Source organism: Pan troglodytes, chromosome 5, assembly GCF_028858775.2.
Source record: "Pan troglodytes isolate AG18354 chromosome 5, NHGRI_mPanTro3-v2.0_pri, whole genome shotgun sequence".
NCBI classification, from domain to species: Eukaryota; Metazoa; Chordata; class Mammalia; order Primates; family Hominidae; genus Pan; species Pan troglodytes.
The window spans coordinates 172,189,834-172,206,129 of NC_072403.2; the positions used below are offsets into that span (position 1 = coordinate 172,189,834).

General features: G+C 43.6%; 1 protein-coding gene and 1 pseudogene across 1 annotated transcript in view; one reads left to right on the forward strand and one right to left on the reverse strand.

The window, feature by feature from the left end:
* SLC22A1 (solute carrier family 22 member 1) overlaps window positions 1–7,672 on the forward strand; it is a 49,200-nt gene extending 41,528 nt beyond the window's left edge. Inside the window, exons 10-12 of the mRNA XM_016956576.4 lie at window positions 3,752–3,864; window positions 4,929–5,028; window positions 7,470–7,672. Of these exons, the coding sequence (XP_016812065.1) occupies window positions 3,752–3,864; window positions 4,929–5,028; window positions 7,470–7,536 (280 nt within the window). The 3' untranslated portion in view covers window positions 7,537–7,672. The remainder of the gene's footprint in view (window positions 1–3,751; window positions 3,865–4,928; window positions 5,029–7,469) is intronic.
* A 4,726-nt stretch (window positions 7,673–12,398) lies between these two features.
* On the reverse strand, window positions 12,399–16,296 carry LOC129144381 (mitochondrial import receptor subunit TOM6 homolog; annotated as a pseudogene).

A 16,296-nucleotide genomic window follows, 5' to 3' on the forward strand; every position in this document is an offset into this window, starting at 1 on the left:
ATTTTCCAGGTGCGTCTGTCACCCCTTTCTTTGACTCGGAAAGGGAACTCCCTGACCCCTTGCGCTTCCCAGGTGAGGCAATGCCTCGCCCTGCTTTGGCTCGCGCACGGTGCACGCACCCACTGACCTGCGCCCACTGTCTGGCACTCCCTAGTGAGATGAACCCGGTACCTCAGATGGAAATGCAGAAATCACCTGTCTTCTGCGTCGCTCAGGCTGGGAGCTGTAGACGGGAGCTGTTCCTATTCGGCCATCTTGGCTCCTCCCTCCTAATCATGTTTTCAAAACAAAGCTCAAGATTGTTTCTAGGAATACAAAATCGAGCATGGAACAAAGTGAAATTTACAATTTCTGACATCCAATAAAAAATTACCAGGCATACGAAGAAGTAGGAAAAGGTAACCTTATCTTGAGGAGAAAAATAAATCAATTCAAACTGACCTAGAAATGGCACAGATGGTAGAATTAGTGGATATGAACATTAGAACAGTTATGATACCTATATTCTCTATGTTTAAGGACCTAGAGTAAAGATTGAGCATGTTAAGTAGAGATAAAGAAAAAAAATTTAAGTCCCAAATTAAACTTCTAGAGATAAAAACACAATGTCTGAGATGAAAAATACACCACATGAGTTAACAGCAGATTAAACATTATGGAAGAAAATATTAGTGAACTTGAAGATAGCAATTGAAACTATCAAAAAGGAAAGACAGAGAGAATCAGTGAGCTGTGATACAATTCAATGAATGTAATTGGAGTCTGTAGAAGTGAGTAGGAGGGGTTAATAGAGAGAGAAATAATGCTCAAAATTTCTTCAAATTTGATGAAAACTTCAAATACATAGATCTAACAATCTCAATAAATACTAACCACAAAAAACATCAAGAAAGGCACATCATAAAAATCTTAAAAAGACCAGCCTGGGCAACATGGTGAAACCTTCTTTCTACAAAACATACAAAAATTAGCTGGGTGTGGTGGTGCATGCATGTAGTCTCAGCTACTATGGAGGCTGAGGTAGGAGGCTTGCTTGAGCCCAGGAGGTGGAGGTTGCAATGAGCCAAGATCACGCCACTGCACTCCATCCTGGGCAACAGGGCAAGACCCTGTCTCAAAACAAAAACAAAAACAAAACAAAAACCTTAAAAAGCAATCAGAGAAAAAAGATCACAAATAGGAACAAAGATAAGAATGACAGAAAATTTCTCATTGGAAATGATACAAACAAGAAGGTGGTAGAACAACATCTTTAAAGTACTGAAAGAAAGAAAAATAAACTGCCAATCTAAAATTCTTGACCCAGCAAAAATACTTTCAAAAATGAATGGAAATTAAGGACTTTTTCAGACTTACAAAGTCTGAAAGAATTAATCACCAGCAGACTTATACTACAGGAAATATTAGTCTTGAAGATCTTTCAGAAAAAATGAAAACAGTATCAGAGGAAATCTACATCTACACAAAAAAATGAAGAGCACTGAAAATGATAACTACATGAGTAAATGGAAATCTTTTTTTCTGGTTATTTTCTTTAAAAGACAATGAACTGTTTAAAGCAGGGATTGGCAAACTTTTCCAGTACAGAGCTGGATAGCTAATGTTTTAGGCTTTGTGGATCACATACAGTCTCTGTTGCATATTATTCTTTCTTTTCTTTTCTTTTTTTTGAGATGGAGTCTCGCTCTGTCGCCCAGGCGGGAGTGCAGTGGTGCGATCTTGGCTTACTGCAAGCTCTACCTCCCAGGTTCACACCATTCTCCTGCCTCAGCCTCCCGAGTAGCTGGGACTACAGGCGCCTGCCACCACGTCTGGCTAATTTTATTTATTTATTTATTTTGTATATTTTTAGTAAAGAAAGGGTTTCACCATGTTAGCCAGGATGGTCTTCATCTCCTGACCTCATGATCCACCCTCCTCGGCCTCCCAAAGTGCTGGGATTACAGGCGTGAGTCACCGCGCCTGGCCTAAAAAACCTTTTAATCATGTAAAAACCATTTCTAACTCAAAGCTAAAAATGCTGTCTTTGGCCTGTGGGCTGTAGTTTGCCAATCAAAACAATAATCACAACGTGTTGTGCAAAGGCTGGGAGGGAAGAAACACAAGTATACTATTGTAAGGTTCACATATAATCTATGAATGTTACAATATTACTTGAAGTTACTGTGATCAAAGAGTTAGGTTTTCTGTAAACCTAAATCAAAAATTAAAAAACAAAATAATTATAGCTATTAAGTCAACACAGAAGATAATGTGAAATCATTTAAAATAATTTATAAGAAGGCAGAAAAAGAAATAAAGGGTTACAGAGGACAAACAGAACAAAAAGAAAGCAAATAGCAAGATGATAGATTTAAACTCAATCATATCAGTAGTCACAAGAAATATAAATGGTCTAGACACTCCAGTTAAAAGGAAGAGATTATCAGATTGGACAAAAAAGTGAAACACAACCACATGCTGTCTGCAAGAAACTGACTTTACATATAAGGGGAGAAAGACAGTTTAAAAGTGAAAGGATGGAGAAGGGTATTTTATGCTAATACTAATCAAAAGAAAGCTGGAGAGGCTATAGTAATATCAGATAGTGTAGATTTCAGAGCAAAGAACATTACCAGAGATGAAGAGGGTCATTTCAAGTAGATAGTTTCTCTACATGTTTCCCCACTAACTTTCTTCTTCGATTCCTCGATACCTTCTATCTACCCTTCCCTATCTTTCCATGCATCAGGGGGTTCTCTAGTGGAGACTCTTTTCCTCCCATCTCTTAACATCTGCTCTGAGCATCCTCAGCAACTCATCAGGTGGAAAAAGCTACTAGTCACAGTTTAAATCTCATTCTCGCAAGAAAATGCTCATCTTAGCACAGACCAAAGCTTGCAGTCACAGGAAAGGAGCTCTAAGTTAGAATTTCAATGATTAGTCTTCTCTTTCTCAACAACTACAAATTCAGCACCAGACTATCGTCATCAACACTGCAGATCCCCCATGGTGCTAGTGCTAGAAGCTGGAATCCATGTTTTTCTTGGGAAGATCTACTTAAGGCCTGTTGCCCTGTGCAGCAAATCTCTGGGTCACATGCATAAGGAACCACATTCATTGACCCTTAACCAATGAACGCCAATGGCAGATCCCTCATTCTGATTAGGTCTCCTTTCTTCCCCATGTGCCTCCTCTAAGGGTCACGTGTTGGCTATTGAGGTGATGGGTTGGTTAGTCAGTCCCTGGTGCACATCAGTCAGGATTTCCTTCCTGGCTTGACCCTGCTCCCAGGGTCTTAGGGCTGGGAAGGGCCCAAATCCCACTAAACTCAGTCACTCCCAGACATTGTGCTTTCCCACAGGTGATGACAGGTCATGGACCTAGAACAGGAGTGAGGTAAAATTGAAGTTTAGAGCAGGGAGCATGTGTTCTTTTTATCTTTGTAAGGCTTGTAGCAATTCTTCAGGTATTATACACCTAAGAGCTAAATATTTGAATGTATAGTTAAAAAGAGGTAGGCTCTCTGCCATTGCATGGGCAATGGATGGCTCATACCCACTTTCACTCTAGCCTGTTACCTCCTCTCAATACCCTCTGGGCTGGTCCTCATGGTTCCTCCTGACCCCTGCAGTTTTCTTCTGAGGCGCTGAGCACTGGACAGCCACAGCAAGCTGCAGGTATTGGCATTGTATTTGTTTTAGCATCAGGTTAACATTTGGAAAAGTGAATCACAGAATTATCGTATTTTTTGTCCTTTGTATTTTATCAGGAACCTCGGAGTGATGGTGTGTTCCTCCCTGTGTGACATAGGTGGGATAATCACCCCCTTCATAGTCTTCAGGCTGATGGAGGTTTGGCAAGCCTTGCCCCTCATTTTGTTTGGTAAGATTTTGTGGAGCATATATCATTCCTTCTTTTGCAGCTCGGCAGTGGGCTCGGCATGGGTGGAACTGAGTGTGAGTACTCAGTCGTATTTGTTGAGTGAAGGGAATGATATCTCTCAGTGAGTTTACAGAAGGCAAGGATGGTGCATGCTCTTGGGATGTCTTCTGGCTTATTCTGTCTTGCTTCATGGGAAAGACAAGAAGCCATTCCTAGGATATGGGTCAGGGATTTCCATCCTCTGGCTCTGGACTCCAATCATTCATACTATAGGACAGAATCTGAGAGACCTTTTGACAGTCTCCTGATAAATCTGATCACCAATTCTTACACATTTAACACACAATTGCTAGAGTCTTGAAGATGCTGAATTATCACCTGTCTTCTGTATCTAGATCTTAACAATTGAGAACACTCACAAGGAGATGAGTGGGAATCAAAGTTCCGTATCAGCTTTCTTCCTGATACAGTTGGATGAGAGAAGGGAGAGGGGATTCCTACTTATCTCTCCAAACCTAGGCCAGAGAACTTCCAAGACCCTGCTTACCCAGTTGATACAAGGCAACAGTTGCTGGTTGTTTGCAGAGCCAGCCATGCCTGGGCACAGGTGAATACAAAAAGAGGGGTGGAGGAAGAGATAGGGAAAGGGAGAAAGGAAGAAGGAGGGAGAAAGGGAAGTAGAAGGCAAAGGGAAAAAGGAGGGAGAAAAGAGTGATGGGAGGGGTCCACCCTGCCCACATATAGACTGTGCTCTATAGCTAATTCTATGTGTATATGTACCCCAACAACAAATCCCCAAATACTTAAACATCAGTTACTATGGAGCTTTACACTTCTATAGAAGTAAAATGAAGGCAATGTTTCCTTTACGTACTCTGACATTTCCCCAGTTATCCTATTGTTTTAATTTTCTTTTATAAATGTTCCTAACTTTTTTTCTTTTAAAAAAATAGTATCTCTCCCATCTGTGTTGTCTCTTCCTCTCTTTGGCTGGCTGTGATTATTTCTGTAAATGACATTGGCTGTGCTCTAATGGCTCCATTTGCAATCTGTTTCCTTTGAAGCGGTGTTGGGCCTGCTTGCCGCGGGAGTGACGCTACTTCTTCCGGAGACCAAGGGGGTCGCTTTGCCAGAGACCATGAAGGACGCCGAGAACCTTGGGAGGTGAAGCCCATGGTGCCCAGGACTCCGAGGCCCATGAGTCTGACACGCCCTCCAAAAGGGGCCTAATATCACTCCACATTCTCCATTTCCTCTATCTTAAAAGTTTAGGAGAGCTTTACAGATATTTGTATGTCTTTTTATTACTCCCAGAACTGCTATGAGGAAAAAAACCCATGATAGCTACTGACTTTATGTAAGAAAATAATGAAGAGCATGACTTGACAGCTATCTGTTCTCAAGTGCATGGCAGAGAATGATTTGTCTGTAATGTTGGCTGTGGTGCACCAAGATCCCTAGCTCACCCCAAGAGTTAATGACTCTGAGTGGGGAACATTTTAAAATCAATCTTCTGTCCTCTGAGCAATTGTTGTCTCAGATTCTTTAGTAACTTTCTTCACAAAATTCTTTTGACGGAGAGCAAGGTTTGCTGGAGTTTCATATTCTAGTCTTAGAGCAATAAAAAAGGAAAGGAAGGAACAGTGCTTGATGAGGTGATCTCTCTCAAGATCCTTTACAGGCTCAGTTCTGTGGATTCCACAGCAAGGATGCATGTGTCCTCGTGAATAGAGAGAGAAAAGTCTATGCAGTCCTACAGACTTACGATTGAACCTAGGTCACCTGACTCAGTAGGCCATGTGACTTTGGGAATGTCATTGAACCCTATGGAGCTTTATTTTTCATTTAATTTCCATGCCTGCAAAATAGTCACAATAATACTTAATTTACAGAGTTTCTATAAAGATTTAATCAGATTAAGTAGGTGACAGTGACTAATCCATTGCCTGGCACATAGCAGGTGTTCAATAGAGCTCAGATTTTCTCCATTCTTCTTGCAAATCGTGCTATTTCCCCAGTGATCCTCCAAACTAAGTGTGCAGAAGAAGCACAAAAGGAACATGCTAAAATGCTAAATTCCTTGGCCTTCTTGGTTTTTGGTTTAGAATGTGAATGATGCAACTCAGGAATCTGTTTTAATAATCTCTGCCAACAATGCACATGCGGATAGGCACTCTGTACACTTCACTTGGGGAAATTCTAGATTTCTCAGTACTGATAAGGGCAAAACACTATTTTAACAGTAAATACATTTTCTAGTTGCTGATGATTTCCTTCTTTTTGATCCCAAGTTTTGTGTTATCTGATTTAAAGATGTTTCATTCTAGTTTGTTAACAGCCACTTGGTTGTCTTTTTTTTCTTTTTTTTGACTTGGAGTTTCCCTCTTGTTGCCCTGGCTGGAGTGCAATGGCACTACCTTGGCTCACCACAACCTCCGCCTCCCAGGTTCAAGCGATTCTCCTGCCTCAGCCTCCTGAGTAGCTGGGATTACAGGCATGTGCCACCATGCCTGGCTAATTTATTATTTTTAGTAGAGACGGGTTTTCTCCATGTTGGTCAGGCTGGTCTCGAACTCCTGACTTCAGGTGATCCGCCCATCTCAGCCTCCCAAAGTGTTGGGATTACAGGCGTGAGCCACCGTGCCTGGCCTGGTAGTCTTTTAAGATGTTCTGTTTAATCCCTTCACTCTCTCATCCTAATCATTCCCGCCCTGCCAGGGGAGGCAGGTGCTGCTGCCCAGAGCCCTGAACCCCCTGTGCATCCTTGGTTCTTGACAGTACTCTTCACACGTTATAATAATTGTTTATTTCATTGTCTGTCTTCTCTACTATACCAATTCCATAAATAGTAGCCACAGTCTATGGCCAGAGTGATCATGTTGATTACTCCTTCTTCCCCACTTGCAAGGGGAGAATGTCAGGAATGGAAGTGACTGTAACTCTAGCTAAGCTTCACTGTGTGTGTGTCAGCCTCCCTGAAAGCTCATGTGCATTTCACCGAATCCTCCCAAAACATTGGGAGGCAGCTTCTATGGTTATCAGACCCATTCCACAGATGAAGGAGATAATGACATGTATCCCCAAAGTCACCGGATTCAAAATGAGTTAGCCAGGAACATGATCAACCTTCTACTTCAGGGCTTGTCTCTTTCTGGAAAGGGCCAGATAGTAAATATTTCAGGCTCTGGGGCCCTGTGGTCTCTCTTGCCACTACCCAGTTCTGCCCCTGCATTGGAAAAGCAGCTATAGACAATGCATGAAGGAATGGTTGTGTCTGGATACCAGTAAAATGCTATTTATGGATGTTGAAATTTGAATTTCATGTAATTTTTTAAGTATCTTGAAATATTTTCATTTTTTCCAACTATATAAAATGTAAAAACCATTTGTAGCTCACTAGTTGTACAAAAACAGGCTATAAGCTCGAATGGGGCCGCAGGCTGTAGTTTGCTATGCCCTTTTCTTCTTTGCTGTTTGCCGTCCTTACTTTCTCTTTGTCTTGACACTTATTCATTTCTGTGTACAACTTTGCAACAGTTCCATCATCAACAAACTGATTGCTTATTTATTTATTTTAACTCCAACTTTTAATTTTGTTGTTACAGAAAAGCAAAGCCCAAAGAAAACACGATTTACCTTAAGGTCCAAACCTCAGAACCCTCGGGCACCTGAGAGAGATGTTTTGCGGCGATGTCGTGTTGGAGGGATGAAGATGGAGTTATCCTCTGCAGAAATTCCTAGACGCCTTCACTTCTCTGTATTCTTCCTCATACTTGCCTACCCCCAAATTAATATCAGTCCTAAAGAATGGTTTGTGTGGGCTTTGTCTTATTTTGTTTTCTTTCTTTTAAGTTCTCCAAAGCCCTGGCTATCTTCCACCTGTGCATTCGATCTAGGGAAAGCTGTTGGTGCTATTGGTATCGGGTACTTAATTATCTAAAGGCTTTTGAAGATCAGTAGAATTTAAATATTGCTATAAAAGAGGGCTGTGTAATTGGATTCCTAGAATAAGTATTCTAGAAAGAAAATTGGTTTGATTCACTCTCTGAAACAAAATGCCTTTGCATTTGTATGTATCTATATTGGTGAAAACCTTTCAACATGTAGATTGCTTGGAGAGTACAATCAGCCTTCCATATCTGTGGGTTCCACATCTGTGGATTCAAGCCACTGCAGACTGAAAATATTTGGGTAGCTGGGGTTGGTGGCTCACGCCTGTGATCCCAACACTTTGGGAGGCTGAGGCAGGAGGATTGCTTGAGCCCAGGAGTTTTCGACCAGCGTGGGCAACAGTGAGAGCCTGTGTCTACAAAAAAGGGAAAAAGTTAGCTGGATGTGGTGGCCCACACCTGCAGTCCCAGCTATTAGGGAGGCAGAGGTGGGAGGCTTACTTGAGCCCAGAAATTCAAGGCTGCAGTGAGGCATGATTATGCCATTGCACACCAGCCTGGGTGACAGAACAGGACCCTTTCTCAAAAAAAAAAAAAAAAAAAAATTGTGCAGCAAAGATGATTGCATCTGCATTGAATGTATGCATACTTATTTTTTGTCATTATTCCGTGAACAATACAGTATAACAACTACTTACATAGCATTTACATTATATTAGGTATTATAGTTAATCTAGAGATGATTTAAAGCATAAGGGAGGATGTATGTAGGTTATATGCAAAAATGACATCATTTTATATCAGGGACTTGAACATTCTCAGATTTTGGTGTCCATGGGGGTCCTGGAACCAATCCTCACAGATACCAAGGGGCAACTGTACTGGTTTTTAGTATGGAAACTCTGCCCACAAACCATGTCCTTGTGACATTTACGTACACATGATAGAATAAAACATGCTCCTCATTCAAACACCAAAAGCACCATGGCCATTTTAGGGAAGATGTCTCTGCCCCCTTGTTCCAGGAATATTTTATTCTATCTCACTCTTGGTTTTGGTTCTCCTTGGTGATTCTAGAAGGTGAATGCCTGTGCCAACCATGAGATATCACAGTAAATATATCAAAGAGAGTTCACTTCAGGGTGAGTTATGTGCTTCCTGAACCCTACACCATGATTTTGTTCCTGGAGGACACAAAAAACTTTATTTTAAAATTTCTTTACCTGTCAGGCAAATCACAAAGATAACAATAGCCAGTCTTCAGAGTATATCAGGAAAAAGCTTCTAATGGGAATTGGAGGCATGGTGAAATACACGTGGTTGTATTATAGACACTTCTGGCCTGATCTAGCTGAGGTCAGTGATGGCCACAAGGACTTGAGATCACGGAAGTGGGTGACGAGCAGCACTTTGGTTGTCCTTTGAGAACAGACATCGCTACTTGAAAACTCAAATCCTTGTCCTTGGGAAAAAAACCAAAAAAACAAAAAACAAAAAACTCTCAATGGTGGAGTGAACCTAGCCCTTCATTTCAGTGTTGGAAGCAAAGCCCTTGCCCTGTATCTTATACTTTCTGACGATAATGATCACACTGTTTACTGGTCACAAATATGTAAATTGTAGGCTTTGAATGATGTTTTTCAAATGTGTATTAAAAATGTCCTCTCTAATCTTTCTTAGAATCCTCTTGGCAAAACTTCTGAGGAAGGCCTTAAACAAACAAAAAAAAGTCAACATTAAAAACAGCGACACTCCCTGGTCAAACTTCCTTATGGCTCTGTGGACGTGTATGAAGAAATTAGCACGTGCGCTGTTCTTGCAGGATAAGGCACAGCTAGTGTGTACTTACAGCACACAGCGGCATTGGTGCGGGTCACAGTAAGGTTTGTCTGACCAGTCAGGAAGTGGATCTGGGAGAGTGGCAGGACCCCTGCAGGCGTGTCTGCTCATGCTCTCCCAAGGGAGGAAGGGAACGTAATTCCAGGGAGGGTTTAAACATGGAGCCGTGGAAACAAAGTGTATTTCATGTTGCCTGATGCATCATGAAGGGGACATTGGGGACCCTTCCCTTCCTGCCTTCCTCACTGTTGCTGTGACAGAGCCAAAGTCTGTCTTGATAAAAATGGGGGGTGGCGAAGGGCGTCTGGCAGTGTGAAGGCAGAAATAAGTGGGTTGGGGGCCAGATGGCATTCAGATGCTTGGAAAGGCTAGTAGCTGTGACCCGGGCATCAGGAAACATACAAAGTTCCTGGTCAGGGCCTTGCTGTGAAATGCCCAGGCCCCTCCTTCAGGGGCAGTGCTGTGGAGTTCCCTGCCATTCCCCAAGCATGTGACAGGAGCCAGGGGATGCCCCAGCCCTCCTCGGCTGGTAAGAGAGCCCACAGATAGTCACAGCAACAAACCATGCAAGAATTCTCATAGCAGTGGGGCGCACTCAGGTGGTGCTGTGAACATCAGAGCAGCACACCTGACCCTACGCGTAGATGGAGGGGATCTGCAGATCCCTGCAATCACCTCCTCGATCCCGCCCCAACATGTCTTCATGTGGGTCTTGCAATGAAAGAAGTAAAATTTTACCTTGGTCAGCAAGTGATGGGTGTGGGGGCTGCAGATCAGGAAAGAGCAGGATGGGGTGGTAGCCGGGGGTCTGGCGGTCCAGGGATGGGTGTCTGACGAGAGCAGGAGTGACGGCGATGGGAGGAGGCTGTCACTTTCTGCCTGTTGCTGAGGACGCAGCTTTCTGTCCCGGAAGGAGGGAGGCAGCTTTCTGTCCCGGATGGATACTGGACCCTGGCATGAGCTGGATGTGGTTCCAGGGTCTCTTCCACCCCGGAGCAGGGTCTTTGACCATCTGAGACTCTGTCTGAGACTCCGCCTCCTTACGGCACCTCGCTCCCAGTGGTTGTGAGGATTCCAGGAGCTGCAGGCTTCCCCCAGCAGAGCCCCAGAGTCAGTGCGGGGGCTGCTGCTGCATCAGGTGGCCTCCCAGCCACGTGGTCTCATGATCCGCAGCTTATGGTGGATTCAATGATCTCCAGCTGAGGAAAGAATGACTGTCCCTTGATGCTTACTCCTTATACCTGGTTGCTAAGGGCAATGTGTCCTAATGTCTATCCCACCTGCACCTCTTCCCAGCAGGTGGCAGGTGAATGTCTGATGTTTTGAGACATCAACAGAGCAGGCAAATTAGAGACCTATTTGACTTAATTTAAGAGGTCTCTTGCAAAAGGTCATTTATGAGACATATTGATAAAGACTCAGTCATCGCCACATTGGGAAGTTAAGGAAGCTAAGTTCAGAGATGTCAAATGACTGACAAGCATGCAACGGGACCTTGAATTTCCATCTTCTGGGTCAGATTACAGGAGGAGCAAGTATAAGCTTGCAAATTAAACAGGAAGGAGGGAGGTTGGAGGGAGCTGTGTCCTCTTTGGGATGAGCTTCCTGGCATTACCGATTGTGCATTTGTCCCTGGTCCCATGCTGCTGAGCAGGACAGAGGAAAAGCCTAAGAGTGCCCTGGGCAGAGTTCGAAGATCCCATCCCAGAGCGGTGACACTCTAGGCATCCTGTGCTCACTTGCTGATTCTGCTCTTCAGCCTGGACAGTGGCATTTATCCTCTTCCGGGTTCCTGTCTGAGTAGAGCATTTCATCTTTCGGTGCCATTTGTAAAAAGGGTGTGTACACGGAAACTACATACACATCTACACATTCACATACACAGCTACATTCACACATGGTCTGGTTTATGAGGGTATTGGATTAATTTCAAACCTCTCGTTGTAGAGTACATGCTGCTTTCTCTCATCAATCTCATCATTCAGTTAAAATAAACGTGAGAATGTGGTTGTCTGGGAGTTTTGAGGAATGGCAAATTTGTGACTATAAAAATAACAATAGCTCAGATGTATTCAGAACTTGCTGTGTACTAGCTACTGTCCTAAGCACTTTCTTATATTATCTTGTTAAATTCTCATAACACTTCTATTATATTGGGTAATGTTATCTAATTGCAAAGAAAAGGAAACTGAGGCATAAAGAGGCTAAGTGGTTTGCCCAACATTACCAGGTAGTAAGCGAAGAACCTGTAGTCTCGCTCCAAAATCCAAGTTTTGAAGCAGGATACTGCATTTCCAACTGACATCTGGGCAATAGCATCTTTATGCATTACCAAGAAAAACCCCAAAATCAAAAAAAAAATTCATTCTTTTGTAGAGAAACATTGTTTTTTTTTCCTTTGTGTGAAGTCTTTATTTCAGGTTTGTATTTTTTTTTTTTTTTTTGAGATGGAGTTTCACTCTTGTCACCCAGGCTGGAGTACAATGGTGTGATCTCCGTTCACTGCAACCTCTACCTCCCGGGTTCAGGCAATTCTCCTGCCTCAGACTCCTGAGTAGCTGGGATTACAGGCACGCCACCATGCCCAGCTAATTTTTGTATTTTTTTAGTAGAGATGGGGTTTCACCATGTTGGCCAGGCTGGTCTGTAACTCCTGACCTCAGGTGATCTGCCCACCTCAGCCTAACAAAGTGCTGGGATTACAGGCGTGAGCCACCGTCCCCAGCCTATTTCAAATATTTGTTAAATCACCATTGCTATTCCTCAGGACAAGAGCAAAAAACACCCCCCAGAGCATAGCTAACATAGTCCCAGATTGCAGTTTCTGTTTCTGGAAGGTTCAGGTACAGTGCGGGAGTCCATTTGTCTACTTGGCTACACCACTGGCTGAGGTGTCATGGGGTCAATGTCACTCAAGTTCCTGGCAAACCAAACTCCTGCAAACAGTCCCAGATTGAGGATCAAGTTCCTCTGGAATCACTCCTATCAGTGGCAAAGCGGTGGACACCCCACGACTATCTCCGCCATTGTCAGGAATTTCAGGAGCTTCATTGGCTAAGCCTGCAGCACTCAGGGTGACCCAGCTGGAAGGCAGAGTAGTCGAGAATCATTCTTTTGGAGACAAGACTGAAAAGGCTTCCCTGGCTGGTCTGAGCAGGACGTTCTAAGGGTCGCTGCTCCTTGGTGGTGTGAGAAGCACATTCTCTTTGGAACTGCAGTAACTAAGCACCTAGCTGCAACTAGGGCTGTGGTGAGTTTGCCTCGATTATTGTTAAATTGCAGTTTACCTGACACCTCACTTGTGATTTAGTTTAAGAATTTTAAAATACCAAGAAACAGGGGGAAAAAAAAGTAAAATTCACTTTAAATCCCACCACTTAGAAGAATTCCATGGAGGAAAACTGAAGGTCGGTCACCGCCCCGTCTCCCCCACTCCAGGGAGTCAGTGTTGACAGGTGGTGAGTTTCCACCCTTCCTCTCTACAGACGGAGCTTGCTGACTAAGGAAAAAAAATCAAGCTTTTAAAGAATTAAAGTTTGCTTTATTCAGAGGTCTTACTGAGGACTACAGTCCAGGAGAAGATTTTCAGAGAGTTCCTGTCAGGCTGTTCCAGAACACCATTTTGGCTCAGAATTTATATGCGGATCATGGAGGCTCAGTGCAAAATCACATCAAACTTGCTTATAAGTTACATGAAAGCAGAATCAATCGCATCAAGGTGTGGGAGCAGGAGCACATCTGGTTATAGAGTACAGTGGCACAGTCACCAGCCCCATCAGACATTATCTTCCGTGTGGGAAAAGGCAAGGCTAGGGGCATTCAACATTTTTTTTGTTGTTTTTTTTTTTGTTGTTGTTGTTGTTGTTTTAATTTTATTATTATTATACTTTAAGTTTTAGGGTACATGGGCACAATGTGCAGGTTAGTTACATATGTATACATGTGCCATGTTGGTGTGCTGCACCCATTAACTCGTCATTTAGCATTAGGTATATCTCCTAATGCTATCCCTCCCCCCTCCCCCCACCCCACGACAGTCCCCGGAGTGTGATGTTCCCCTTCCTGTGTCCACGTGTTCTCATTGTTCAATTCCCACCTATGAGTGAGAACATGCGGTGTTTGGTTTTTTGTCCTTGTGATAGTTTGCTGAGAATGATGGTTTCCAGCTTCATCCATGTCCCTACAAAGGACAGGAACTCTTCATTTTTTATGGCTGCATAGTATTCCATGGTGTATATGTGCCACATTTTCTTAATCCAGTCTATCATTGTTGGACATTTGGGTTGGTTCCAAGTCTTTGCTATTGTGAATAGTGCTGCAATAAACATACGTGTGCATGTGTCTTTATAGCAGCATGATTTATAATCCTTTGGGTATATACCCAGTAATGGGATGGCTGGGTCAAATGGTATTTCTAGTTCTAGATCCCTGAGGAATCACCACACTGACTTCCACAATGGTTGAAGTAGTTTACAGTCCCACCAACAGTGTAAAAGTGTTCCTATTTCTCCACATCCTCTCCAGCACCTGTTATTTCCTGACTTTTTAATGATTGCCATTCTAACTGGTGTGGGATGGTATCTCATTTTGGTTTTGATTTGCATTTGTCTGATGGCCAGTGATGATGAGCATTTTTTCCTGTGTTTTTTGGCTGCATAAATGTCTTCTTTACCAATGACTTTCTTCACAGAATTGGAAAAAACTACTTTAAAGTTCATATGGAACCAAAAAAGAGCCCGCATCTCCAAGTCAATCCTAAGCCAAAAGAACAAAGCCAGAGGCATCACGCTACCTGACTTCAAACTATACTACAAGGCTACAGTAACCAAAACAGCATGGTACTGGTACCAAAACAGAGATATAGATCAATGGAACAGAACAGAGCCCTCAGAAATAATGCCACATATCTACAACCATCTGATGTTTGACAAACCTGAGAAAAACAAGCAATGGGGAAAGGATTCCCTATTTAATAAATGGTGCTGGGAAAACTGGCTAGCCATATGTAGAAAGCTGAAACTGGATCCCTTCCTTACACCTTACAAAAAATTAATTCAAGATGGATTAAAGACTTATGTGTTAGACCTAAAACCATAAAAACCCTAGAAGAAAACTTAGGCAATACCATTCAGGACATAGGCATGGGCAAGGACTTCATGTCTAAAACACCAAAAGCAATGGCAACAAAAGCCAAAATTGACCAATGGGATCTAATTAAACTAAAGAGCTTCTGCACAGCAAAAGAAACTACCATCAGAGTGAAAGGCAACCTACAAAATGGGAGAAAATTTTTGCAACCTACTCATCTGACAAAGGGCTAATATCCAGAATCTACAATGAACTCAAACAAATTTACAAGAAAAAAACAAACAACCCCATCAAAAAGTGGGCGAAGGATATGTTTGTTTTGTTCTTTTTGTTTGTTTGTTTGTTTTGAGACAGAGTCTCGCTCTGCCCTGCAACCTGGAATGCAGTGGCATGGTCAGGGCCCACTGCATCATCCACCTCCCAGGCTCAAGAGATCCTCCCACATCAGCCCCTGCTAGTAGCTGGGACTACAGGCATGTGCCACCATGCTGGGCCAATTTTTTGTATTTTTAGTAGAGATGGGGGTCTCTTGCCATATTGCCCAGGCTGGTCTCAACTCCTGGACTCAAGTGATCTGCCCACCTTGGCCTCCCAAAGCTCTGGGATTACAGGCATGAGCCGTTGCGCCTGGCCAAGTCATTCAACTTTTAAGGAAAGACGCGACTCAGGCAAGAGGCATGGGGGCCTCTCGGGCTCCATGTGCTCTCTCCTGCTTTATCTTCAAAGCACCTTTCCAGGGAGCTGCACGGCCTCCCAGTCAAGGGCTTTATGAAACGATGTTGGCAAGTAGAAATGAGCACACCTGGCTTCTTACCTTTCTTACAAGCCGTATACAAAAATATCAGGCAGGATGACCTTCTGAAGCAACAAGAATGCGTGTTTCCCCCACACTCTTCCTTTCAACCCCTATTCTGGTGACCATTGCCAGCTGAGTGGCCTAAGGGGAACCAGAAGACAAAGGCTGCAGACTGCTGGCATTGGGCGGCAGGCTAGCTATGACAAAGTCTCAGGACACCAGCACGAGTCTCCCTGTCAATGGAGGAGATAAGAGTTGTTGGGGGCCGGGAAAGCTGGCTCCTGAAGGGTGCATTAGTCTGAGTGGAATTTGCCTGTGAGTGGCCAAAATCTCCAAAATATCAGGGGCTTAAACAAGATAAAAGAAATTTTATCTGACTAAGGAAAAAAATTCCTGACTAAAGAAAGAAATTCTTTCTCATGTTCAAGAAGCTTGAAGGACAGAGTGCAGTGCTTGTGTGGGATGTGGCAGAGACAGGCCCAGGTGCCTGCCATCTCATTCTGTGGACAGAGCTTCCTCCCCGAGGTCCACACTGGCTGCTGGGCTCCCCGTCACATGCAGGAGATGGGGTACCACGAGGAACACAGATCCTCCCTTTAAGGGGACTTCTGGACACTGCCTGCAGCCCGTCAGCTGGACCTCATGGCCAGAATATCTGGAGAAGTGGGTGGCTTCAGGCCCTTCCTAGAGTTGGGTTGCTTTACTGTGGAAGTAGGTGAGAGGAGATGGGAGGTGGCCAAGTGCGTCTGCTCTGGTTGGAGGGGTGGATGACCTTGAGGGTCTGAAGTAGGGACCTGCTTGGTTGCTGTAGGTGGCCAT